This window comes from Miniopterus natalensis, chromosome 1 (genome assembly GCF_054644295.1).
Source record: "Miniopterus natalensis isolate mMinNat1 chromosome 1, mMinNat1.hap1, whole genome shotgun sequence".
NCBI lineage: Eukaryota > Metazoa > Chordata > Mammalia > Chiroptera > Miniopteridae > Miniopterus > Miniopterus natalensis.
In genome coordinates, this window is record NC_142081.1 from 79,594,302 (window position 1) to 79,618,962 (window position 24,661).

The 24,661-nt window shown below is 51.5% G+C and overlaps 1 protein-coding gene across 2 annotated transcripts; it reads right to left on the reverse strand.

Moving 5' to 3' along the window:
- Positions 1-10,807: 10,807 nt before the first annotated feature.
- On the reverse strand, positions 10,808-13,597 carry NKX2-1 (NK2 homeobox 1). Of its 2 annotated transcripts, none has more exons than XM_087815295.1 (3): positions 13,521-13,597; positions 12,462-12,841; positions 10,808-11,544 (listed from the first exon to the last, which is right to left on the reverse strand). In XM_087815295.1, the coding sequence occupies exons 1-3, from the start codon at positions 13,595-13,597 to the stop codon at positions 10,808-10,810; spliced, it is 1,194 nt and encodes a 397-aa protein (XP_087671421.1). The 2 variants fall into 2 exon arrangements, with proteins under 2 accessions (XP_087671421.1, XP_087671428.1); XM_087815302.1 differs by lacking the exon at positions 13,521-13,597 and adding an exon at positions 12,947-13,077.
- Positions 13,598-24,661: the final 11,064 nt, after the last annotated feature.

Sequence of the window (24,661 nt, forward strand, 5' to 3'; positions counted from 1 at the left end):
GCAAGACCAGGTCCGACCGAAGGCAGGAAACCGGTCGCCCTTTCGGGACCCGCCTTCCATCCTGGGAAGTGGCTCGGAACCCGAAGGTGAGGGCAGCCGGGCAGGCTCAGCTCGGAGTCCCCGCGGAATCGCCCTGCTATTTTCCCAGGCAGCTGGGGCTCCCTCCACGTGGCACCTCCTTCGAGGCCGCGCTGGCAGGAACGAAAGGGGGCGCTGTACACCCGCCAGGGTCGGGAAAGACCCAGAGGCTCTCCTTTTTTCCTAAGTCCCCTCTTCACTTGCAGAGAAGGGGTGGGGGAGGTGAAGCACTTGTGCAAAAGAAAGGATTTTTGTGTTTCCACTGAAGTTTCCAGAAGCCACTATTTCTCCTCCCGGTGGCTTCACCCTCTGCCCTCCAGCTTCCCCCTGATTTGTTCCTCCCCGGAGCGCAGAGCTCGGAGCTGGCCAGGCTGGAGTCTGGCAGGCTAACCCCGGGCACTGGCCGCTCGGCTCCGTGGCCCTCTAATCTGCTCTGGCAGAAAGCCCCCGTTCTCACAGTTCTGGCAGTCGGGGAGGGAGGTTGCTGGGTTTGCCTCTCAGCTCAGAGACAAACCGCGACGCGCACATCTGCTTCCTCCCCACCCGGTTCCACGCCTGCTCAGGCCAGGCCACGCCTCGGGTCGGGCTATGCTCCTTCCTTCCTATCTACCGACATTAATTGAATGTCTCTGTGCTGCGGCTTCTTTGCTTCTGTCATTTTTCTCCCTAGTCCTCTGGCAGGGTAACCTTGGCGGTTCTCTGGTCTTCTTACCCCCAACTGGCCTCCTCCGTGGGCCTTCCTGGCGCTCGTGCTTTACGGTTTAGCTCGTCCACTCCATCTGCTTTTCCTGGTAGTGACATTAGGAAAATGATACGGAATTGCCTGCGAAGTGGGACTGAGCTATGAGGCTGGAACTGGACAACGGAGCAAGTGAAACGTGTGCATTGAAATGCAGAAATAGAACACGGCGGGGGGGGGGGGGGGGGCAAGGAAACTAGTGAAAAGTAGGTAATGCTGTCAGAGCAGGTTGTAAATACAAGAATATGACGCTCTTGCAGGTGGTCGTCAGGCCCTAGGGAGGGCCTCCCATATCTGCCTTGGGAGACAGGGAGGGGGCTCCCTGAGGAAGACAGACTGGGGTTTCTCCTCGGTGACTGGGATTGCTCCCGATGAGGCCACGATCTTGAGCTGTGTATCCTCTGTTCCCGGGGCATCCAGGAGGGTGGGAAGGAACCAGCTCACATCAACTGCCACTCCTAGACATGGTCGTGCAGTCTCATGTCAGTGTGGGGGGTCAGGTGGCTGAAACTCTCTGCCCTGGAAGCCTGCTCTGGCTCTCCGCTGCTCCGGGGCACACTCCTGCGTGCCCCTCTGTCTACCCGGCCAGGCCTGGGCTGGGGCCCTGGCCTCAGGTGGGTGAGCTGGCTCCTCTTCATCCTGGCAGACTGGGTCCTGCTGGTCCCGGCCTCGCCCTCGCCCCTGTCGGCTCTAGTAGTTCTCTCCTGCTAGAGGGCAGAGGCTAGAGAGCCAGAGGCTCCCTGGTGGTGGGAGGACTGACATTTTCCCCTTGGCTCAGAGTGAATTAGTGCCTCAGGACCACTCTTGTTTATCCAGAGAATGGATTCTAGAAAGGAAAAAGATCTAGACAGTTTATAGCTGTGTGTGTGTGTGTGTGTGTGTGTGTGAGTGAGAGAGAGATGTCTTTATATCTTTGTGGTCTCTATAATTTGACAACTGTTTAAAGAGAACACCGGGGATTTTAGGACGAAGTCTGCAGAAAAACTGAGCCAGTCAGCAGGACTTGTGCAGAATCCCCCCTCATTCCCTCACACACGCCCCCTCCATCTTTTGGTTCTCCCGAGATCTTCCCAGGGGCAAAAATGCTTTGCAAGGACGTCTAAAAACACGATGCCTGCCTAAGAGATACCAACCTGAGGTTAATAAATTACCCCCTTTTGAGATAAAAAAGGAATGGGCATTGAGCACATACTGTTATTAGTTTGAGTTTCAGACAACTAGAAAGTTCGTTAGATGTTGGTATCTGGGCCGAGACAAAAACCTCCCTTTTCTTTGGGAAAACTCAGGGAAATAGCGATTCGTTTGTTTGATTTTATTTGTTCAAAGAAAGATCGTGTTTTAAGATCGGTTTAAAAATTCCTTCAAGTTAGGGTTTCGATCACCTTCAGAACCCAGCGAACTAATACCTGTATATGCTGGGTGGAATTCACAGGAAGTTTCTGCTTATCTGCACACCAGACCTCTTGGTGTGGGCTCCAGAAGGGGTTGGGGGGGCAGGCGTCGGGGAGCCGACGGGGTTCGGGGAGTGGAACCGGAGGAAGAAACCACCCGCTGACCTGGGTTAGAGGGGGGGCGCTGGAGAGGAGCAGATTGTGGGGCCGCGAGCTGGGCGCCAGAAGGAAAGCCAGGGGCAGGGCGGGGAGGGCCCGGCCGGGTTTGCAGGGGAGCCCGAGGGCGGCGAGGAGGGCGAGTCCGCGGGCGGGAAGGGGTCGGTCCCCCACCGCTGCTTCCCCTGGGCCTGGAAACCAAAACTTTCTACGAGAAAGACCAGAAAATAGCCGGAGATTTTCAGTGCCCACACTTCTAGCTAAGACCCCCCACAACCAGCTTGAGACCGCGGGGCCGCGAGGAGCCCCGGGTTTTGGCGGTGCCCCCGGGAGGCCGCGCAGCCGGGCCCTGGGCTCCGCTCGCAGCTCCGCGCCCGGCCCGCGGACCCCCGGCCGGCCCCGCCGCACACAAGCAGGGCTTCGCAGCTCCAACCCGCGAATTTTAGCCTCGGACAACCTCTTCTGGCGGCCCTTCCTTTAGAGAGAAGTTTGAATTTTCCATCAAATCTTGTACCCGTGTACTCTTCTCTAAATGCCTCAACCAGCGCCCGGGAGAAGCACACACATAGTTTCTCTCTCACCATTTTTGTCGGGGTTCCCCTCCCCCCCTCCAAACACGGAGTCTGGATTTTCTAAGCAATTAAGTTATATATTCAACAGGACTATTCGCTTCAAAATACAACGGGACTGAAGACTGATGCATAAGGTCTGGGGCTTGAAGAAAATATTTAGAGCTTGCCTGCAGATTCTGTCACCCATCATCTGCTCAGAAAGCGCTCCTATCTTTCAGCGTGTCCGGCTCTTGTGATTGCAAATGGCCCTGTTTTCAAATGGAAATAAGACTTGCAAACTGATTATGTGTATTGAATCGGAATCACTCCCCAGATCCTCTTGTTTAAAATGTATTGAAAAAGGGATGGTGATGGCTGCAGACCTCTGTAACCAGCTCCCTCTCTTCTCAGGGAGGTCTGTCTATTTTGAAACTTTTTGCTATTTGGGAATGTTTCAGCTAGATAATTACGTTGCCATTGTATTACTAGCCCAAGGCAAATACGTGGTACACACACTGCTTCCCAGCAGGCTCCCCTGCCCTCCCCACTAGCATCCCTCCGGAAACATCACACACCACACATTCTATCTACCAGTCTGCCCCAGCACTTTGACCCTAAGGCCAGCCGTAACCAGCAAGACTCAGCTGTATCAAAAACACCAGCAGAATCCCACACACTTTCACTAGGCACAGTTGTTCCTCCCTTTTCCCCTCCCCTCCCCTCCCCTCCTTTCCAGTTTTCTCTCCTTTCCTCTCATGTCTTAACCAATGAGCAGAACCATAAACGCAAATTCCCGCTTTCCATAGACACCCAACCAACAAAATCTAAGTATTTAGCCATGTCAAAAATTTTCAACAACTAATTTTGGGTTGGTGTGGTATTGTAGTTGTTGGAAAACAGTTCATACAGGAAGGTTAATGTCAACTGTGAGGGATGCAATGAAGTTCTTATATGTTACCATACATCTCAAAGATTTTCACTTTGCGCCCATCTAGTGCTAGATTATGGCTGTGGATGGGTTGACATTTTGTTACGTATTTCCAGAGGTTCTCCCATTTAATTTCAGTATGAAGCCCATGTGACCTGCAGACAGATATCTGAGCTTTACCTGCTGTGCGAGTTGTGGGTGTGATAGATTGCAGCACTTCCAAAGTTTACCACACCTAGGCCTCAGCCTCAGCAGTCCTGCCAGGGAGCAGTAATCAACATTTCAGGTAATATCGCAGGTTGGTGAGGAGTAATTAACTAGCTACAACTTCTAGCCTTGGCTAGAGGCGGGGACGTGTGCTCTGTGCACGCTTGTGCTGCAAAGGTTGCAATTCTTTCTGAAGCACACTCCGAAAGGATGAAGCTGTCATTCCCAGCTTGCCCCTCCTCCCCTAGTCCCCACCCTTGCAGACCTTGAGGCACCGTGGAGTCGCCAGGCGGGGGAGAGGGGTTTAATCCTCTGAGGTTTCAGAGTCTCCTCTGAAAGAGACTGCCCCTCCAAGTCTGTTTAGAAATCTGGTGCTCTGGGGGCACCTGCAGGGACCCTAAATGACTGGGTTCGTTCCACACACAGATTTAGTCAGGTATGTTAAATCGTTGACCTGGTCTCCTAAGTTAGAACAGAGTAAGCAGCTAGCTTAGGGGCACCAGCTCTCTCTCAGTTCTCTTCTGTCATTACGGTAATTCCCAGGTTTACATCTGAGTGCATGCACTCAGCCCTGTGTGTTCTGGGGAGATCGGGTAAGTCAGTGGCACTGGAACCAAATAAACCCTTGTTTTCCTAGAGCTATGGACACCTTCAGGCAGCAGTATTGGGGGAGAGAGTGCTAGGCAATGTAGAGGCCCTGCTATTCTCTGTGACTTTCCCAAGAAAAGCTACAGCGCTTTGAGACTGGGGAAGGGTATCCAAGGACTCTTTTCAAGTGGACCGACATCTTTGATTTTGTAGAAATGACACTATCAGCAGTCATCAAAATCCCTAGGAATACAATGTTTAACACTGCACCAACACCCTGGTGTTACTGACAATTCCATGTACAATCAAAGACAGGATTCCTGGAAATGTATGAACGAGGGGAAGGGAGAAGGAAAAGTTTGTCTTTTTCTTGTCAGACTACACTCAGACCTGCCCTCTTACTTCCACTTCTCCATGAAGTCCAGAATGGGGTGGGGCTGAGGGTGGGGAGTGTTTGCTACAAATGAGGGTCAGGAATGTTTCCATTTGTTTTTGTTAACTGGCAATAGCAACAAACAATTTATATGAACAATTTTTATTAGTGGACGATGTAGGTGGGGCAAATGAAAACAATGTTTTATTATAGATTGCTTCAAGAAGTCTTATCTACAGCTGTGTGTCTCAGACAAGTTCATTTTCTTTAAGAATAAATTTTAATATTTTCCCATAATATAATTAGTTCTCCAGTTTTACATGAGGATAAATTAATGGTCCAATTCAAAGTTGGCAAAACTAAGGAAAGTTTTTGTTTACTTGATTTTTTTTTTCAGGGAACCTCGGTTTCACGTGACATCTTAATTGAGGTAATGAATCTGTTCAACTTTCTTGCATCTAAGAGAATCCTATATTAAAATTTTTCTTTTTAAGTCTATTATAAAATAGACATATAAGATAGATACATGTGTGCATGTACTTCTACAACACATGCACAGACAGGTGTCTGTATGCAACTGTTTATACTTACATACAGAGTGGGCAGAATCAGATGTCACTATTGTATTGAAGGAAAGAGTTCTCTTTAGCAAGACCTATTCCCTGCAATTTTTAAAATGCTCCTTTCCATTTCAAGCAGAGCATTAACAGTGACAGATTATATTGCGGTGTCCTGCAAGTAACTAAAAAGAAATAAAACAGGAAAATGCATTTAAACCTCATGCTTCCTCAAACTGTTACAGTTCGTAATAACAAAGGCAATACATGTTTAGGAAGCAGAGACCAAATGGGAAACTATCATATGAGGAGCCTGGGGCCTTTCCTAGATGTCCTCCAAGGAGGGCATTAGGTCACTGTCAGAGGGAAACGCAGCCAGCCACTTCAGCTACAGCTTCAGATGAGGCAGAAGCTGTGCTGTCAAGTTCCTGAGCCTGCTCTTCCTCCATTCCTTTGAGAATCATCAGGAAAAGTTCAGAAACACAACTACATGGGGGAGAAGGCATGCGGACCCTGGCCCTCTCCTCAATGAAACACTGTCTTTCCTCTACTCTCACCTATTTCCAGTTCCTCCAGCCACTTGGGTGTACAAGCTCACTACAAATAGGACACTCTTTCCAGAAGCTGCTGGCCAAAGAAACACCAGAGAAAACTTTCTGAACTCTCAGTTGAGGCAGGAACCCAAAATGGCCCAACAGAGGGTGGCCTGATGCTGCAAGAATACAATTGCACAACCACAGACACACCAGCCAAGAAGGTAGGGAGGGCCAGAGGAAGGTGGTGTCCAGGCTCTCCTAATAGGGGTCTCGCTGAACAAGGAAAACATTCAGCTTCATTCCTCTCAATACTCGAGTCTGTCATTTTCCTTCTATTCTAAAAGAAAGCCGGATTTGAAACAAACAAGTCAGCAAACCATGCCTAAGAGCCATATAATCTCAGATTCACATTTCCCAACAGGCTTTCTAGCTCTCCACAAATAATATCCCTGCTCATCCTGCTCCCCTTAACAGTTGGGGGGAGGAAGAGAGGTCTAGAGAGAGGAGACATTCGATCAGAATTCACGGCCGCTTCTCACAACTCTCTTGTTTATAGAAAATGAATGGTCTGCCTGGCTTGCTTTTAGTTCAGAAAAGGGGTCAGTCTTTATCAGCACAGTTCACACAGTTCCTGGACGTTTTTTCCCTTATCTTAAATTGACCCGCTTTTAAGATAAAGACATAATAGAGAAAGCATTGACCTTACCTGGTCCCTAATGAGTTGGAAGTCAGAAAACCCCGCTCTCATTTCCTCTTATCTCGCTTGGGTCGCCTGAGAAGAGACTCGCGCTACCTTTTGTGCACTCGCGCCTGGAGACAGCCCCTCACCGACGCCCACGAGCCGGGGAGCGAGCTGGAACAGTGGTGGCCTGCGACGGCTGAGAAGTCTTCCCTGGGCTTGCAAAACCGCAGACCTCGCTGCCAGGCCTAGGCCTCGCCCAGCCTCGGAAGGAATTAAAATCCCTTGGAAGGCTCCGGAGCAAGTCTTCCTCTTTGAAAGGCCAATCCCTAGCAGTGGGAAGGCGAGCTGCCTCCTGCGAGGCCCTTGGACTGGAGCGCGAGGGCCTCCCCCGCCTCCCGGGATAAGTGTCCTGAGCGTTTCTCCAGAAGTCGGTTGCGGCCTGGCTCTGATTTCATTCGGGTGGTGGTGGTGGGGGGGGGTGCTCTAAGCTAGATACCTTCCACCTGGCAGCCCCTCTGCCTGAGCTGCTGAGGCATTCCCCGTCCCCCACCCCACTCCTGGCCTTGAGGACTCCAGCTGTACCTGCTCGTGCCCCGTGGGGGGGGGGGGGGCAGCAGCCCAGGCCCCCTTCTCCCAGCTCAGAGCATCTAACCCCGCTCTTCTCGGTTCCGCTGAACCCGGCCCAGTCCGAGAAGGCTGCTTCTCGGCCTCTCCGACCAGCAGAGCCGGGTTCCCAGGCTGGGGCGGGAGTGGGGAGCGCTCTGGGATGCTAAACATCAAACAAGCCAAGCCTGGGGTTTCAGGCCCCGAAGCCACAAGAGCCTCTCTCCAGGGCTCTCGAGGAAGTCCTCTTGTTTACAGGGCAGAGTGGGGGTGGGGGAGAGGAGGAAGCGGAGAATACTGTCTGCAAAATCTCCCCCACTCCCCTAAGTCGCCCGGGGCTAGAAACCCGTAGGGTGCTTAGGTGGGGGCGCTCTGCTTCTCCCGGATCTCGTATCTCCCGCGAATTGCGCAGCCGCCACATGTGGGGAAGCTCCGGGCTCTTCCAGGCATTTCAGGTCCAGAAGCGTCCCCAGAAGGCTGATTTCTCCCTCAGGGGAGGCCAGAACGGGCCCAGGCCAGAGACACTGGAGTCCTAGGAGAGGTCCACTCCAGGGGAAGACACTATCGGCTTCCCAGAGGTTGACCAGGATGTGGGGTGGGGGGTTGTCTCCAGCTGCGTCCCTGGCTAAGCTGAGCGTGCACCTGCTTCCCTATCAAGACGCTTCATATTGCCGTCCAGGACTGCTGCTGGCAGCCACAGTCTCCTGGACAGAAGCGAGAGCTGGTGGACCCAAGGCCCTGTTTGTTGCAGCCCCATCCGCAGACCGATTGAATTTACCCTTCCCCAGAACAAGTAAACAGACTTGCAAGTAAACTTAGCTTGCTCTTTCTAACCAACAGGATGAAGAATGCATTTGATAGAAACTCCATCTACTGCAAAGGTTATAAGGCTGAGAGTACCACAGCCCGTTAAAATTGTGACTGTCAGGGACCTGCTCTGGGCTAGGATAGGGTGGGGATGGCAGCCGCCCTGGCCATTTGTCAGACACTGCCCATCTTGTCCCCCACATAGCCTTGTTTGTTGAGCACTGGCCATGTTGATCAGAAGCTCTACACCCAGGGAATTGGGACCTTAGAACCAGACATTTCCCCTGCCTGAGCTGGGTGACTTGACCACTCACACACCCTGTCCAGGATCACTGCTGCCCATTCCAGCGGGCCTCACCTTTTGAGATTTCCCCCAACTATCACCTTCCCTAGACCCAACCAACCATCCTTCTGAATCTCTTCTCGATATTGGAAACATACCTCAAGCAGGCAGAATCTGAGGGGAGGAAGCCCACCCTGGTCCCCAGTCCTAAGGCACCACCAGAGAGAAGCCCCTAGGAAATCAACCAAAAGACTGCAGTAACCGAAAAAGGCCCAAGGCCTGGGAACTTTCCTTACAACTTCTTGAGGGGTGAGAGTGGAAGTCAGGAAGAGAAGTGGAGATTCCATGAAATGAAAAGAAGAGAGGAAGAAATGATGGAGACGGGAGAGGTAAGAAAAGAAAAAGTTGAAATCCTAGGCAAGAAGTGAGTACATGATAAATATAAATCAATCCCCCACAATCAAACACTTTCAGGCATACGAAAAAGTGCTGAGAGGGCACCTGTCGGCAGCCCATTCTGCCATGTCCTAGGAGGTTTATCAGGGTATGACATGGAAGGGACAATAGCCTATCTAGGGACTATGATTTCTCTCTGTACAGAACCACTGCTTTCTCCACCCCTCCCAGGGTAACCTAAAGAGTTCCCCAATAGCCACATCTGGGCACCAAAGAAACCAGGAGATAAGAGGTAAGAGGAAACATCGAAGATTTTAATTTTTTTGGTGGGGGTAGGGTGGTCAGGGAGAGATGGAGAGTTGGGAACAGGCGAAAATTAGTTACTATAAAGATTTAGGAGCCCAGAGATGGAAACCTGTAGAACAAAAAGAGAAAGCCCAGCTCCCAAAGTCCAGTGTGGAGTGGGGGAGGGTGTATGTCCCAAGACGCGGACACCTCCCGAAGTCAGAGAGACCGGAGAGACCAGAGAGGCCTTGTTAGAAGCGGGGATCCGCGGCCAACCTTGTTCAGTGATGAAACCCAGTAATGACTTTTCCACTTTGGAGAACAACCTCCCACTGAATTCTAATTCCAGCGAGACGAGGCTGCAGATTAGGAATAAAAGATTGATGTTGAAATCTACAGGGGCAACCAGTTAAGTAAAAACAATTGCTCACTCAGGGTTATTGGCTTAGCTGTGTAAGACCATAGTAGATACCTTCAAAAAACAGAAGTCTGGCTCTGAAAACTAATCCTTTGGTCTAGTTTTCTTCCGCCCTCCCTTTCCCGCCTGGTGGAAGTACTTTAGCGGTTCTCCTCTTTATTGCCAAGTCCCAGGACTGCTCAAGGTTTGGTTCTACTCAATTTGGAGGCAGAAGGCCAGGACCTCGGAGCTGGTTCAGGATCCTTTGAGCCCCTAAACGATTTGAATCCAATCAGGCCAATGATGACCCCCCCAACCAAAAATGCCATTTAAAGCCAAACAAAGGGTGGGTTTTTAATCAGAAAAGGAATATTTTTAATTTGTATAATTTATTAGAAGCTTCTTAGGAACTATATTTAAGCCAGGTATCTACATAAGTTACAACAGAAAAGGACTGACGCTTCAAATACCAAACTGCCAAATAATATACACAGATTTGTCAAGGCCCATAAAAAATACGATGGGCTGGGGACAGGACAGGGACTGTTGGTTTTTGTTTGTTTTTTTTACAACAAAATGTAGAGTACTAAAAACTAGGCATTTAGTCCAACTTTTGACAGCGTTTTACAGCTACAAGTTCACATCAAACATAAAACAGTTTTAGCCAGGGCCGGCAGGCTGAGCCTGGGCAGCCCAGCTTGCTGGAAGGGGGGCATTTCCTTTGTGTTAGTGACAAGTGGGTTCTGTGGAAGTGTCTTTCCTCTCCCCAGTCCCCATCTCCCCTTCAAAGAAATCCTGGTATTTACAAGCGAGTCCACTTTGCTGGCACAGTGTACCCAGAGTGAAGTTTGCGATCTTTAGAGTCCGGAGCCATGTCAGCATAGAGGCCTCTCCAAACTATGCCCCGCCCGAGCGTGGGAAACCCATTTGAATCACCTAAAAGACACCCCAAAAGCTGTCCTTGTTATGTCCATCTCTGTTTAAAGATTCCTTAAAGAATTGGATTCGCTTGGTTGTTTTTATTTTCTTTTAAAAAAAAAAAATCCCACAAATTTTAGAAAAGAAGAAAGAAAAAGAAAAAAAGGAAAGACATCCAGCAGTTTGGCCTTTGTATTTTTTCCCTTGGTCTAAACCAGACAGGTTCTTAAGAAAAGCCGAAGCGCTTGGAGAGCCGGGTGGTTGGTGAGTGCGGTCGGCCGGAGGGGAAGCGACGAGATTGGGTGCCGGGCTAGGCGCAGCCGGGCGTCCCCTCACCAGGTCCGACCGTATAGCAAGGTGGAGCAGGACATGGTGCCGTAGTCCGAGCCCGAGGAGTTCAGGTGGGACAGGCTGGAGACCTGGCCCTGCAGCGCCGCGGGGCTGGCGGCGTGGTGCGCCAGGTCCGGAGACTGGCCCGCGCTGCCGGGCTGGTGGCCTGGGTGCGCCCCGAGGCCGGGGCCGCCGCTGCCCACAGAGATCGCCGCGGCCGCCGCCTGCGCCGCCTGCGCCTGCTGCTGCGCCTGCTGCTGCGCGTGACCTTGCAGACCCGCCGCGCCAGTCGCCGGGGCGCCCGCCTGGCAGGGTTTGCCGTCTTTCACCAGGACCGGCACCGCCACGCGGCGCGGCGACTGCTGCTGCGCTTGCTGCTGCTGCGGGCACCCGGCGCCCCCTCCGCCGCCGCCGCTGTCCTGCTGCAGCTGCTGCTGTGCCGCCTTGTCCTTGGCTTGGCGCTTCATCTTGTAGCGGTGGTTCTGAAACCAGATCTTGACCTGTGTGGGCGTCAGGTGGATCATGCTGGCCAGGTGCTCACGCTCCGGCGCCGACAGGTATTTCTGCTGCTTGAAGCGTCGCTCCAGCTCGTACACTTGCGCCTGCGAGAAGAGCACCCGGCGCTTCCGGCGAGGTGCGCTTGGCAGCGGGGCCATGTTCTTGCTCACGTCCCCCAGCGAGCCCAGGCCGCCCATGCCGCTCATGTTCATGCCGCTCGCCGGGCCCATGAAGCGGGAGACTGTAAGCGACAAACGCACAGCGTCGGCCGGGGCCGGGCCGGGCCGGGCCACCTCTCCCTTCCTCACCTTTGGCCTGCCAGGCCCGGCCCCGACGGCGCCCTCCTCCCCGAGGCCCCCTCGCCCTGAGAGACCCAGCAGCGGGGATCGCCAGCGCCTGCCCTGGCCGTGCCATCGAGGGGTTGGCTGGGGAGTTTCCGCCTCAAGCCCGGTTACCTCCCTCAGTCTCGGTGCTCCACCCAAAAAAAAGCACAGTTGCTCCTTTGCTACCCAACCCTGGCCCGAGTCGCGGGGTTAACGGGCCACCGGCGGCGAAGTAGGCCCAGGCCCGGAGGTGGGGTTCGACGGTAAGACCCCAACTTTGGGAGCTCAGGAGATAGAAGTGTTCAGAAAGCTAGAGCCCCCGGCCGGTTTGCGTCTTGGCGGCTCTCGCGTGTCGGCCCCAGAGCCTCCGCTCGCTTGGCCCCATTTAGATCCGGCTCCGGAGCCCCGCGCCCCCCCACCTGATTAGACTGGGGAGAGGCCGGCTCCGCGCCTGAGCGCGTCCCAACGAGGCAGCCTCCCGCCCCGCCAGGCCGTACTTCTAGGCGCCCTGCTCGCCCCCACTCCCTAAGTTAAGGGGGCTCCTGTGTGGCCACTCCGTGGTCTCCAGCGCAGAGCACAGCTGCTAGGCGGCCTCGTCCGGGAGACGCCAGGCACCAGCGCCCGCTTGAAGGTCCCGCTCCGGGGCGCCTCCGGGACCCCTCCGCCTAGCAAGGGGAAGAATCCCCAGCTCCCGCGCCCGACTCCCTGGCGCCGCCGCCGGGCCGCCCGCCCCGATGGCCCCCGCGCAAAGCCGGCAGGCACCGCACCTTTCGGGCCGCTGTCCCCGCTCCTCCCGCGCTTAGTACGCGGCCCCCAGCGGGGCGGCCTCACTTACTGGCGGGGAAGCGCGGGTCTGGGTTGGCTCCGTACCATCCGGGGCCCGAGGCGCTGTTCCGCATGGTGTCCTGGTACGGCGGCAGCTCGCTCATGTTGCCCAGGTTGCCGTTGCAGTAGCCCCCCACGGCGGAGTGCGACAGCTGGGACACCCCCGCGGCCGTCATGTGGTAGGCGGCGGTGACGGCGCCGTGGTGCCCCACCGCGTGCTGCTGCATGGCCGCGGCCGGCGCCTGGCCCTGCCGGTACGCCGCCAGCGGAGCGCCGAGGCCGCCGCCCTCCATGCCCACTTTCTTGTAGCTTTCCTCCAGGGGACTCAAGATGTCAGACACTGAGAACGGAGTCGTGTGCTTTGGACTCATCGACATGATTCGGCGGCGGCTGGAGGAGGAAGGAGAGGAGGAAAAAAAAGGGAGAGGGGGAAGGCGAAGATCGCTGCTTTTTTTTTTTTTTTTTTCCTCCCTCTGCCAAATATTCTGGTGTTACCTTAACGCCGATCTTGTTGGATGTACACGTAACCGAGTGGACCGAGTCCGCCTTAATTGGCTCGAGTGGAGGCTCGGGGGCTGCCTCGCGTTTGTTTTAGCCCGGCGCCAGGTTTTAGGCAGCTACCAGAGGCGGGGCGTAAGCGCTAAAGCAACAAGACAATAGCAGCCTACATCTTGCCCGAGATAATTAGCGTACATGCTGATGACAAGGTAAACACCTTTAAGTTTCACTTGTCAGGGTTTCTAGGTCTCCAAGAGGGGGAGAGAGGGAGCGAGAGAGGGGCTGCGACGAGACCCGAGGCATTTCTTTCCCCCTCCCCCGAACCCCCCTATCCCCATATTTTGCGGGGTGCGGCGGAGGCGGGGGAGGGGGCGGAGGAGGGAAGGAGGAGGGGACGCAGGGAGGGAGGGCGAGAGGTGGGGTGGGGAGCAGCGGGGGGGGCGGCTGGCGGCGGGAGGGAAGGTGCGCGCTGCTTCGCAACCAACTTTCGGAGTTACAAAGTGAACCACTCCCGGGGCGGCCCGGGCTCCGCGGGCGGGGAGGGGGCCGAGGGCCGGGCCGGGGGTTTCACCTGAGCCTGCCGGGGCTGCTCCTCCCTCCCGCCGCGGCCTCCCAGCCCCGCGCCTTCCCACCGCCTCCGGACCACATCGGACTTCGCGGCGCCGAGCCCCAATCGCCAGCGAATGAGCTCGCGAGTCGGGACCAACCCTGGGGCCGCACTGTTGGCGGCGAGTCAGTCAGTCTGTCTGCTGCTTCTGCCGCCGACGGAGGGACACCTCTGCTCCCCGCCCCCTTTTCCTCCGCCCGGGAGAGATTCCCGGCGGGCGGAGGGGGCGCTGAGCAGGGGATCCGCTGCCCGCGGGAGGCTGCCCAGATCCCCGAGTCCCCTCCCCCCAGCTCAGGGTCCTCTCCGCAGATCCCCCCCCGCATCACGCCACCCCCGCCCTGCCAGCGGCTCCCTACCCCACCCCCACCCCTCGCCGAGGCGAGCGCGACACTGGCCCACCGAGCTGGGAGGCTTCGGGGGGAGGGTAGCATTAACTCGAGGGGCCTTCACTTAAATTGCCCCACCTCGAACAAACCTGGTGTCCCCGACCCTCGCCCATAACCTGGAGGCGCGGGGTTCTGGGACTGGAGCTGACTTTCCAAGGACATCACAGCCCCAGCACCCGCGCCCAGGGCGGCGCCGATCTCCCCTCTGATGCCTCAGGGAGGGAGCGTCCGGAGTGAACTGAGCCTGAACCCCCGCGGCCCGGCCCGCAGGGAGGGGGCGAACCTCGGAGCGCGAGCAACCCCGGGCGGGAGGCTGGGCTGAGGCTCTCCGCGCGCGGAGCTCAGCCATGCAAAAGTGCACTTGCTTCCCCGGGAATAACCAAATATCTTTGTTTAAAGTGGCAGCGTAAATGGCCAGTCGCTTTGTGGCCACGCTGGATATTAGTAGATGAGGATCATTCTGCTTCAATTGGACTCCTCTCATCCGGCGAGCAAGAAACTGCTTAGGAGGAAGTGGGTTTCCTGTCTGCGAGTTCCCAGGCTTCAAGTGTGAGCCCCGCGCCTCGAGGGTCCTTGGGCGCCTGGAGAGGAGGAGCTGTGGACTGCGCTCCGCGGCCGGGCCCGGGCACCTGCTCGCCGCTCCGGCCGGGCCTCGGCCTCTGGCGGAGCCGACTACCGAGCGTAGCCTTGCGGGGCGCAATTCCCGAGACCCACTCCGATTCTTGCCCTTGGATTTTAAACGTTTTGTTGTTCTGTGTTGTGTTTTCTTTGGCTGCTTTAGCTTCCTCTCCGCCCTAGGGGCTGGGAGTGGGGAGAGGTCTCTGGCCGGGCTGGGGCCTCCAAGAGGTTGCGGGAGCCGGTGAAGGAGGCATCTTGAATTTGGTTTTTTGTTTTCAAATTTTCTTTCCCCTCCTTGCAGAAAAGGAACTCCCAATGATGAACAGGCACTTTGAACGATATAATTCAGCAGGTTAGGTGCCTTTTCCATTAATAGCAATTGTAGTAAGAAAGTTGGTTTTTATTGGCTTTTTATTTCAAGCCTCTCCTTGAGGAGTGCTCTGCACTCCCTCAAAACAAAGCCAACTTCTATACTAACATTTGCTTTCCTCGCCACCTACGTCCCTCACTAGGGGAGAGAAAGCTCAGGACCCCCCCCCCACCGCCCCCCTCCTAGGCCCACGTTTCCACGCGGCCCCTTTGGTGGCTTTGGGGCGAGCAGCCCTGTGCCTCTGCTTACCGAGAGATACTTGTCCTTCGTGCTGCGAAGACACGTGCCAAGCCGACCCCTAGCCCTTCCTTCCAAGGGGTTTCTCTGGGGGGCGCTCTCAGGAAGGACTCAGACCTGGTCAACTGTGCTTTGGTCAATGTCAGGTCTAAGCCTAGGGAGCAAGGAGGGAAGAAGACACCTGGGCTCAAGCGAATGGTCAATGAGAGCGGACAAAACTGAACACAGATTTTATCTGCAGGCGGGACTCCAGCCGCAGGCCTGCGTCTCCAGTGAGGTCTTCATGCCAAGGCGGGGTGGGTTTCCCGGTAATCCATATTTCTTTTCTTTCTCTTTCTCCGTTATGTCATATTATCGGTAAGTGTAAGAAACATCAAGTGCAGAACGTTGAACATTTCTCTCAATCTCAATGCAATTTAGAAACAGAGGCAATTCTTCACAGGTTTTTGTGACATTCAAATAATATTGAGCACATACAAGTGCGTAGGAAGCTTTGGAAAATTTTAAGTTTAGTGCCAGCGCTGGAGATTTCTATATTGTTATCATTAGTACCTCCCTCTGCCCTTAAGGCCCTGAATCTGAGTGTGGGGAAGAACTGGATGTATCTTCCATAGTCTCTGAGCCGTGACTTCTGGGTTTTCGCCCCTCAGCGGATTCTCAGCTCTGCATCAGGCACGGGCGCACGTGGCCCCCAGCTCCCCGCCTACGCACCCACCCCAGGCTTGCAGAGAGGACGGGGACCGGAGCCACGCAGCAGGCGTTGTGTCTGAGCAGGAGCGGGAGCTCCAGGGAGTGGGGCCGGCGGGCTAGGGTTCCTTCTCCACCCTTCCCCCCCAAACTAGGATTGTGTGACAACCTCCCCCCTCAGCCCTCCCACCCCAAACCCAGGCATCAGCACCAGCCGGTCTAGACTGTCTGGGCCTCTCCTACCCCACCCCTTCACACACACACACACACACACACACACGCCGCTCTCCACTCTTTCCCAGATGCGCTGCACTGCCAAGAATAAGCCTAAGAAATAAGGCGTCTTGTGGGGGAAAGCTGATATCTGTATCTCCGAGGTTGTCCAAGCAAAAGCTTTGAGAGTCCCTCCCCTGGTCCCAACACCTCTGCCTGATCAAAGGATGTCCTTTCAGCCGCCTCCCGGAGTCATCTTTAATAGGGCGGCCCCGGTTAAACAGTCATTTCTTCCTGGCTGCAGAAGACAACTTGGGAACCCCGAGTCCACCCTGGAGGGCCCGCGGGTCTTCTCTTATCCCTCAGCTAACTCGTTCTGGGGCGGGGTGGATGCGGTAGGACAGTGGCGGCTGAGGCCCAGCTCTGGTCTCTCCAGGAGCTCTCCCGGGTGGGGCCGCACACGCCCATCTCAGGCCCTGCCACACTACTTAGCTGCTTCCGATTCCCCGGGGATCTAGGACACCGGGAGGCCCAGGCCCAGGCCGGTCAAGGATGCTTGGAATTGCAATCCCCTTTTGCCCACCACCCGCCTGGCGGAAAAGAACTGTCCTCTCCTTCCATGGTGACTTCCTTGAGAACTTAGAACAGAGGGCTCAGGCCTGGTGGGGAATGAGAAGGGAATGCTGTTCTCTCCACCCCCCCACACACACATTTTTCTAATTCCCTTCTTGGTACTTCACACCCCCTCTTGGGTGGTGAGCGACCATGTTCCCTGGTGGTGTTATTTTGCTTCGAGTTTTATCGCAATTCGTGATTCATTCAACAAATAATTTTTGAGTGCTGGTGGCTCTGTGCCAGGCTCTGTGCTAGGCCTGAAAACTCAGCCTTTGACAAACAAGATGGGGCTCCCACCCACATGGAGCTTACAAACTAACAATAAATCACCCAAGTAATATGTCATTTGGTGACAAGTGTTACTCCGGATCCAACCCAGATAGAGAGAGTTGTAATAAAAGTTTGTGTGTGGGTTTCTACACCATTTCCCGATCTCCAAGTGCTGGGGGGGGGGGGTAGAAGTCACAAGTCCTGGGGTTCCAGCCTGCTTTGCTGCTTTTCAGCTGTGTGGTATATATAGCTCTTGTGGACTCCCACCACACCCTGGATCCCCTCCAATCACAGCCAGAATAAGCTGGGATGCTGTTTCCTTGCCTTTCCACTCCTCCAGGGCAAGACCCTATTTTATTTACCCTTGAAGCCTCTGGTGCCTCAAGAAATGCTGAATTTAGGAAATAAAGCCTTTTAGCACCTGTTTCCTAGGCTGTAAAAATAGTTAGAACCTGCCCTGTGTTGTGCTAAGGATTCAAGTATTTAAGGATGAAATTATGTGCATGAGTCTGTAAATCATAGAAGTTGCTAGCAAACAGAAGGGGTAATTACTTCTGGTTCTGCAACGGGTTTATAGAAACCGTGAATCCAGGCCTCTAACTCTGCTTGAAGCTCTTGGGTCCCTGGTCTGCTCCCAGGCCCAGGCCCAGGCCCAGACCCAGGCCCAGGCCCGCGGAGGGCACGTTTTCCTCAGCCAAGTGCAGGCTCCGGGGCCAGGCTGGGCTGGGCTCCCGGGTTCCCTCGAGGCAAGCCCGCCCGTGGAGCGGAGAGCGGGAACGCGGCGCCGTGCTGGAGATCGCTGCTCTGGACGGCTTCTTCCTCCCCCTGAAGGATCTCGCGGAACCCTGCTGGCCCTTCTCCCAGGCCCCAGAATCGGGAAGGTCTCAAGGTCTGCGCGCAGCTTTCCCGAGAAGGCGAGGAAGAGATATTCTGAGACCTGCGCTAAAGCGCGCTCTCTCCAGGGCTCCCCGTCTCGGCTTGACCCTCTAGGCTCTTTGAGGTCAACCTTCCTTTGGGGGACGCTATTTTCAAACTGTGGGCTCTGGGCAGGCCTTGGGAGGTGGGAGCGGGGGCGCCCCGAGGGTGTCGGAGGGTGGCTCCCGTGACGTCCTCTCCCTGCACTGACGTGCTCCGGGGGTGGGACAGGCGGCGAGGCTGTGCACTGAAGGCCAGATTCCTCCTGGAGGAGTCGCGCCTTCAGCTCTTCGGGATGGAGCACCCTGTCCTCCGTCAGGCCAAGCCTTCCAAGAGCTTGAAACCTGTGGTCTTGAAACCTGCCTATTTTCATGTCACGCAATTCAAGCCTAGATTCAACTTGTCCCAAGGGGTAGGAACTAGTTAGTTCCTACCCTCTCCACTAGCTCCAGGGGCGCCCTGGGGAAGGAGCGAATTTGGGGACTGGGTTACAATGCAGAGAGATTGGGGAACTCAGCGCTAGCAGCACTCTTTGAAATTCGGAGAAACCAAGACAGGGGTGGGAAGTGTGTGTGTTGGGGGGGGGGGGGGACGTGGGCCCCCAGCTGCTCGCAGACCCAGCGAGGCCAGTGGGGGCACCGTAAGTGACCGATGCGCGAGCTGAGCCAGAGCCCCACAGCGATCGGCTTGTTTCCTCCCAGTTTTTCTTCACTGTTTAAATTCAGAGCCTCTAAGCGGGGGAGAGAGTGGATACGGTGATTCCACCATACTCTGGGCAGAGCGGGAGCGCCCCTCCTAAGGAGCAGGGACACCCACGGAGGCGATCTGGGGCGCGTGCCGCGCGAAGGAAAGTTTTGCAGCCGCTGTTGAGACAGAAAGGATTGGCGCTGGAAGGATCCTCAGGACAGCAAGGCTGTTTCGCTCCAGGGCCTGTACAACCTTCTTCAACTTTAGGTGTCTGAAACCTGGGGCTCTTTCAACTTCCATCTCCCATTAAAATGCGGCCCAGCAGTGCGTCCACGGGCTTAAGTGTTCGCGTTTCCCGCGAAGCCGTTAGCAGAGCTGCGGATGCTTCCTCTGCTCCTTTCCACTCTCCAACCTCCCATCCTTCCCCTGGCCCCCAGCACTCGGCGGGGGGAAAGTTTCAGGTAGCCTTAGTGGCAACCCCAGCGCTCCCCGCGAGGCCTCCGCGGCTGTGCGTTCCCTGCGAGGTGGCCAAGGCTGGTCCCTCTCCGCCCGCAGGACTCGGTGTGTCTCTCACAGCTGCAGACCGAGGAGATCCGCAGCGCCCTCTTCCGGCCACTGGGGGAACTTCACCCTCTGGGTGGTTCTGGGGAAGCTTTGTTACTATGTCTGCCCGGCAAGATAGGCACTGTTGATTCCCCGGCAGGGTGGCTCAATCGGTTGGATCATTGTCCCTTACAACAAATGGTTGCGGAATCGATTCCTGGTCAGGCCGATCAGGACACATGCCTAGGTTGTGGTTCCATCTCGGTTGGGGCACATGGGAGGCAATCAAATGATGTTTCTCTCTCATGTGATTCTCTTTCTCTCCCTCCCCCTTCCGTCTCCCTGTAAATCGATAAAAAAAAAAAATCCTCATCTGCTATGAATTTTCCCACCTAAATATTTACCATATTATCCACCCGACCATATTTCCGGCTCCCAATTGGTCTACCCAAAGGCACTGCTATCAACCTTTTTTCCTACCTCATCCAACTACAATATGGATTATGATCCACTCTTGGGATCACTCAGCCTCCTGCACCTGCCATTTGAAAAATCTGGTGTGTAGATCAGGCCATGGTAGCTGCTGGGATACTTAAAGCCCTCCTCTAATTATGCTTTGCCTTGGAATCTTGTTATGAGAATTTCCTCTCCATATCTGATGACAATTCAACATATATTTGGTGGCTAGCAAAGTAACTCGTGCTTGCTTCATGTTTAAAGCTGGAAGAAAGCAATGGCTCTACTTGCTTGACACAAGGAGATCCTGCTGTTGCAACAGTAGGGGCATAGCCTCTAAAGCATGTTGGAGCAAGAATACTTCTGGGACTAGCCACACTAGGGACTAGCCACCACTCAGTCATGGCTCTTTTCCTTTTCCAGCCCTCTAATCTCTGGCATCAACTCACCCAGCCAGGCTTTCTCCTCAATTATTCCCCCTCCTTGTACTCTTGTCAAGACTGAATTCTCCCCCCCCCCCCAATATGCTTAAATTTCTCTGCTTTTGTTCTTTTCCACTTAGCCAAAATATCATTATCCCTACCCCCATGACTAAGTCATACTTTTCCTTTTTAAAAGCCCAATTGCCTCTTCCAACAACTACATGTTTGACACACAGTAGGAGCTCAATATGAGAAATAAATGGATGAATCTTTATTGTACTTCTCTGTTACATTAATGAGACAGTTCACCCTAACTGAATGATTTCCTAATTGTTGCATACATTTGTGATTTTAAGGTACTTGATTTTAAGGACCATGCCAAAAGCTTAGATATGTCCTCAGAAATGTGCCCACTGTGCTGCAGCATTTGATGTTGTTAATCCCCTCTTTTTTCAAAATTCTTTTATTTGCTTCAGAGCCACCACTCAGTCATGGCTCTTCTCCTCTGTCTCTGCCCATTTCTTCTCCATTGTCGGAGGACTTTCCTCCTCCACCATATACCTATCTCCATACCTTCAACTGCCAGCTATTGCTGATGGTTTCCAAATATGCACCTCTAGCCAACCTCTCTCCAGAGCTTCAGGCCTCTATTTCCAGTTGTTTATCTCCTCCTGTGAATGTCCACCAAATGTAACATACCCTAACCTGGACTCATTACCCTGCTCCAACGTGCCTCTTGTTCTGTCCTTGATCTAGGGGAATGGCATGAACATCTCCTCCTCCCTACATATGAATTTGGGGAGATAAAATTAGTCTGAAGTAATTCCCAAGCCAGAAACCTAAATATCACCTTTTTTTTCCTACCTCATCCAACTGATCATAAAGTCATATCAGTTCTCCCCTTTGTGCTACTGGTGTCATACATTTTACTTCTAAATGTATTATAAACTCTCCATTACACAGTTATCTTTCCGTGAGATATAAATACTAAGGCAAAGAATCTTTTATATTCCACACATAGTTACTATTTCTGATGCTCTTCAGTAGATCCATATTTCCATCTGGTATTATTTTCCTTCTGCCTGAAGAATTTCTTTTAAACATTTCTTGTAGTACAGGTCTGATGGTGATGAATTCTTTCAGCTTTTGCAGACCCAAAAAACATCTTTATTTTATCTTCATTTTTCAGAGGTATTTTCATTAGGTAGAGAATTATAGGTGGACAGTATTTTTTTTCTTGCAATATTTTAAAGATGTTGCTCCACTGTCTTCTGGCTTACATTGTTTCCAGGAACAGCACAAAAGTGAGGAGAATTGGGAGGGCTTAGCTGTCTTCCAGCAATCTCTAGAACTCCCTCCAGCCTCTGATGTGAAAGTTTTATCTCCATTATCTTGTGTAAGTACAGTTTCATGGCCCTGCTTCCCATCTGCCCCAGATGGGAAATACAAGATTGTCACCTCTCACTGTACATTATGTGGAAATTATGGAACTACCACTGATAGCTTCCAGAACAGTAGTCAGTATATTTCTATATAGAAATATCAGAATTAGACATTCTGTAGTCATTATGTTAAGCCTTTCCAGGATGTAATTGCCATTATCATGGCTGTCCTTTTCTTGCCTGATCCTCTTATAAATTACTCACCAAGATGTATTCCTTTGGGAAAGTGAAAGGAAACTACAATCTAAGTTTTTAAAAGGTTGCCTTGTGTTAAAGTTGAAGTTGTTCGTTGAAATCTTGCCCCCTTTAAAAATAATTAGTAGAACATAGATTGAACTCCAAACCAGTTGTAAGAAGTGCATTTTCCTGGGCTTTTTGAAAATAAAGCTGGCAAACACACTTAGATAAAGGGAAAGTCCTAGACCCTTCCTTCTGACATGTCCCAGGAAATGTTCCAGGCATTTTGGCATTTGTATTATAAGAGAGAGATAGTACTTTTCTAATTTTTGTAGATAAGAAAACCAAGGCTCAGAAAGGTTAAGTAAACTGCTGAAGATAACATAGCTAGTAAGTAGTAGAGCTAAGTTTTGATTGCCAGTGTGTAATATTCCAGAATACAAGAGCAGTCGTAGCCTAGACAAATGGGAACTTTTAAGAATTCTCTACCTATCCTCCATTCCACACCTTCTAATTTTGTAGTTACTTTTGACAGAACATAGTTTGAATGTCTACTCACCTGCTTAGAGAATTTTTTTTGTATAATCCTTTGTCTAGCTCAGTAGTTCTCAACATCAACATGCATAAAAATACTGTATAAAATTACATACACAAAATTTTGTCACAAATTGATAGGATTTTCTATAGTAATTTTGATATTATAAGATTTTCCCCTTAGGCATTATCACATTTAAAACCTAACAACTGAGTATTACAGGACCACACTGTATACTTCCCACTTTATTACAATGTTTCTCTGATTTCCAACAAACAGATTCAAGTCCAGTAATAAGGAACACACTGTGGGGGAGAGTATAGTTCTTGTGCTTGTAGGGTTTTATTTTTATTGTTAAAGTAGTATGATTAATGTACCTAAAGAGTTGAAATTCTTTTTTTGCTGTGAAGATGACTTCTTAAAAAGATAAAGTTAAGCACAGAAGTTTATCTAAGCAGCATAAGAGTGCATAAGGCTCACCTAAAAAGCTTGTTTTAAGTGTATATTCTTGACTGGAAGTTCTGATTCTGGTAATGGAAAATAACTTAGTTTAGATTGAGTCTTTTTCAGACAACCAATTCCGGAACGCATACACACACACACACACACACACACACACACACACACACACACACACACACACGCTTCTTATATGAAGGCACTGGAAAGGGACCAAAAGCAGGTAGAAACTGACAGGGTTCCAGTTGTTAATGGAACCACTCACAGGGTAAGAGTCCAGTTTTACAAAGCTGTTCCATGGAAAGCACAACTCAGACCACAGAGCCCAGGGCAGATAGAAGGTGATCATAAAAGCCCCTTGTTTTAGCTTGGCAATAGCGTTAGAGGCTGCAAGAGTATCTGGAAAACTAAGGTAGGGAAATCCCAGAGGAGAGGAACCCATGTGGAGGGTTGTGGGCAGTCATGGTGGGGGAGACCTAAAACTTGGATTTAAATGCCAGTCAAATCACAGGCTGCCTCCTGAAATGAATATGCACAGGAAAGATTCCAAGGAGCACAGCAGAGAACAATATACCAAAGAATGTGAAAGCTGACCAGGAGAGCTTGACATTTTATCCTTAGTCAGTTGAATGATTTGATGAATACCTCTGGCTCTTCGTCACAAGAAATCTTGCCTTGGAAGACAAGGAAGGCAGTGTCCCAGGACTAAAAGATTGGTCTCTACTGTGAGGGGAAATATAAATACACCTAGCAATGTGTAAAACCAGTGCTCCACAAGTTCAAGGGGGAAACAGCTAGTAATTTAACTGCCTGGTAGAATAAAAATCAATACTCTTCAAAGAAGAATAACAAAAGCCAGGATCCAAAGACTCTAAAATGTATTATTCACAATGACCAGATTATAATAAAAAATTACTAGGCATGTGAAGACATAAGAGATAGTCCCCAAATTCTAAAGAGACAGCAGCAGTTAATAAAAACATACTTCTAGATGACCAAGATGTTGAAATTAATAGAAAAGTACATTTAAAGAGGCAATTATATAAACATAGGTATATATTCAAAGACAAATCAACACATTGTAATTATAACTGAACAAATGGTGGAAACCTAGCAGGGAAATGGAAGTTCTTTTAAAAATCAAATGGAAATTCAGAAACTAAAAAGCTGTATGGTACAAGGTGGGGCAAAAGAAGGTTTGCAGCCGTTTGTATGAAAAATAATACAGTAATTAATAAATAATAATATGAGAATAAACTGTTTTCTATACTCAAAACTGTAAACCTACCTTTGCCCCACCCTTTATATGAAATGAAAAAAGGATCACTGGGTGAGTTGAAGAGAGGATTGGAGGCAGCAGAAGAAACTTTGTTGAAGACAATAAAGAACTTGAAAACAGATCAATAGAAATTATCCAACCTGAAAAGCAGAAGAAAAAAGATTAAAAACAAAAGCAGAGCCTCAGTGACCTATGAGACAATATGAAAAACTATTAAGATTCATTTTCATTTAGAGTGCATAAGACTCACCTAAAAAGGTTGTTTTAAGTGTATGTTTTTGACTCAAAGTTCTGATTCTGGTAATGGAAAATAACTTAGTTTAGATTGAGTCTTTATATTTAAAGTCTTTATAATTAGTTTAGATTGAGTATATATTTTCATGCTCTATCAGATCACTAAACATTCAATAATCATTCAGTAAAGATTATTACTGTTGTCATGACCATCAGAATTCTTACCCTTGAATAAAGGTATTTTTAACCCTTAGAATTCAAGAGTTATAATAGCATTCAAGAGTTTCAATCATCCACACAGCCCACCAACATAACCAATCCATTCATTTATGGATGACTTGATTAAGCTTCAACAACAAAACATAACATACTTGTGGACAATGTGTCTTAACAGAGTTTCTTCTACCTGTCTCACTAGCTAATCAAACATGGGTAACTATTGCTTGGCTTGACTTCTCCAGCCGGCAGAAAATTTATCAAAACCTTTGTTAAATAGCTATATGTTCCCGCCCAGGGGAGTGGGAAGAATGTTGTAAAATGAAATCATAGCCCTGATCAGT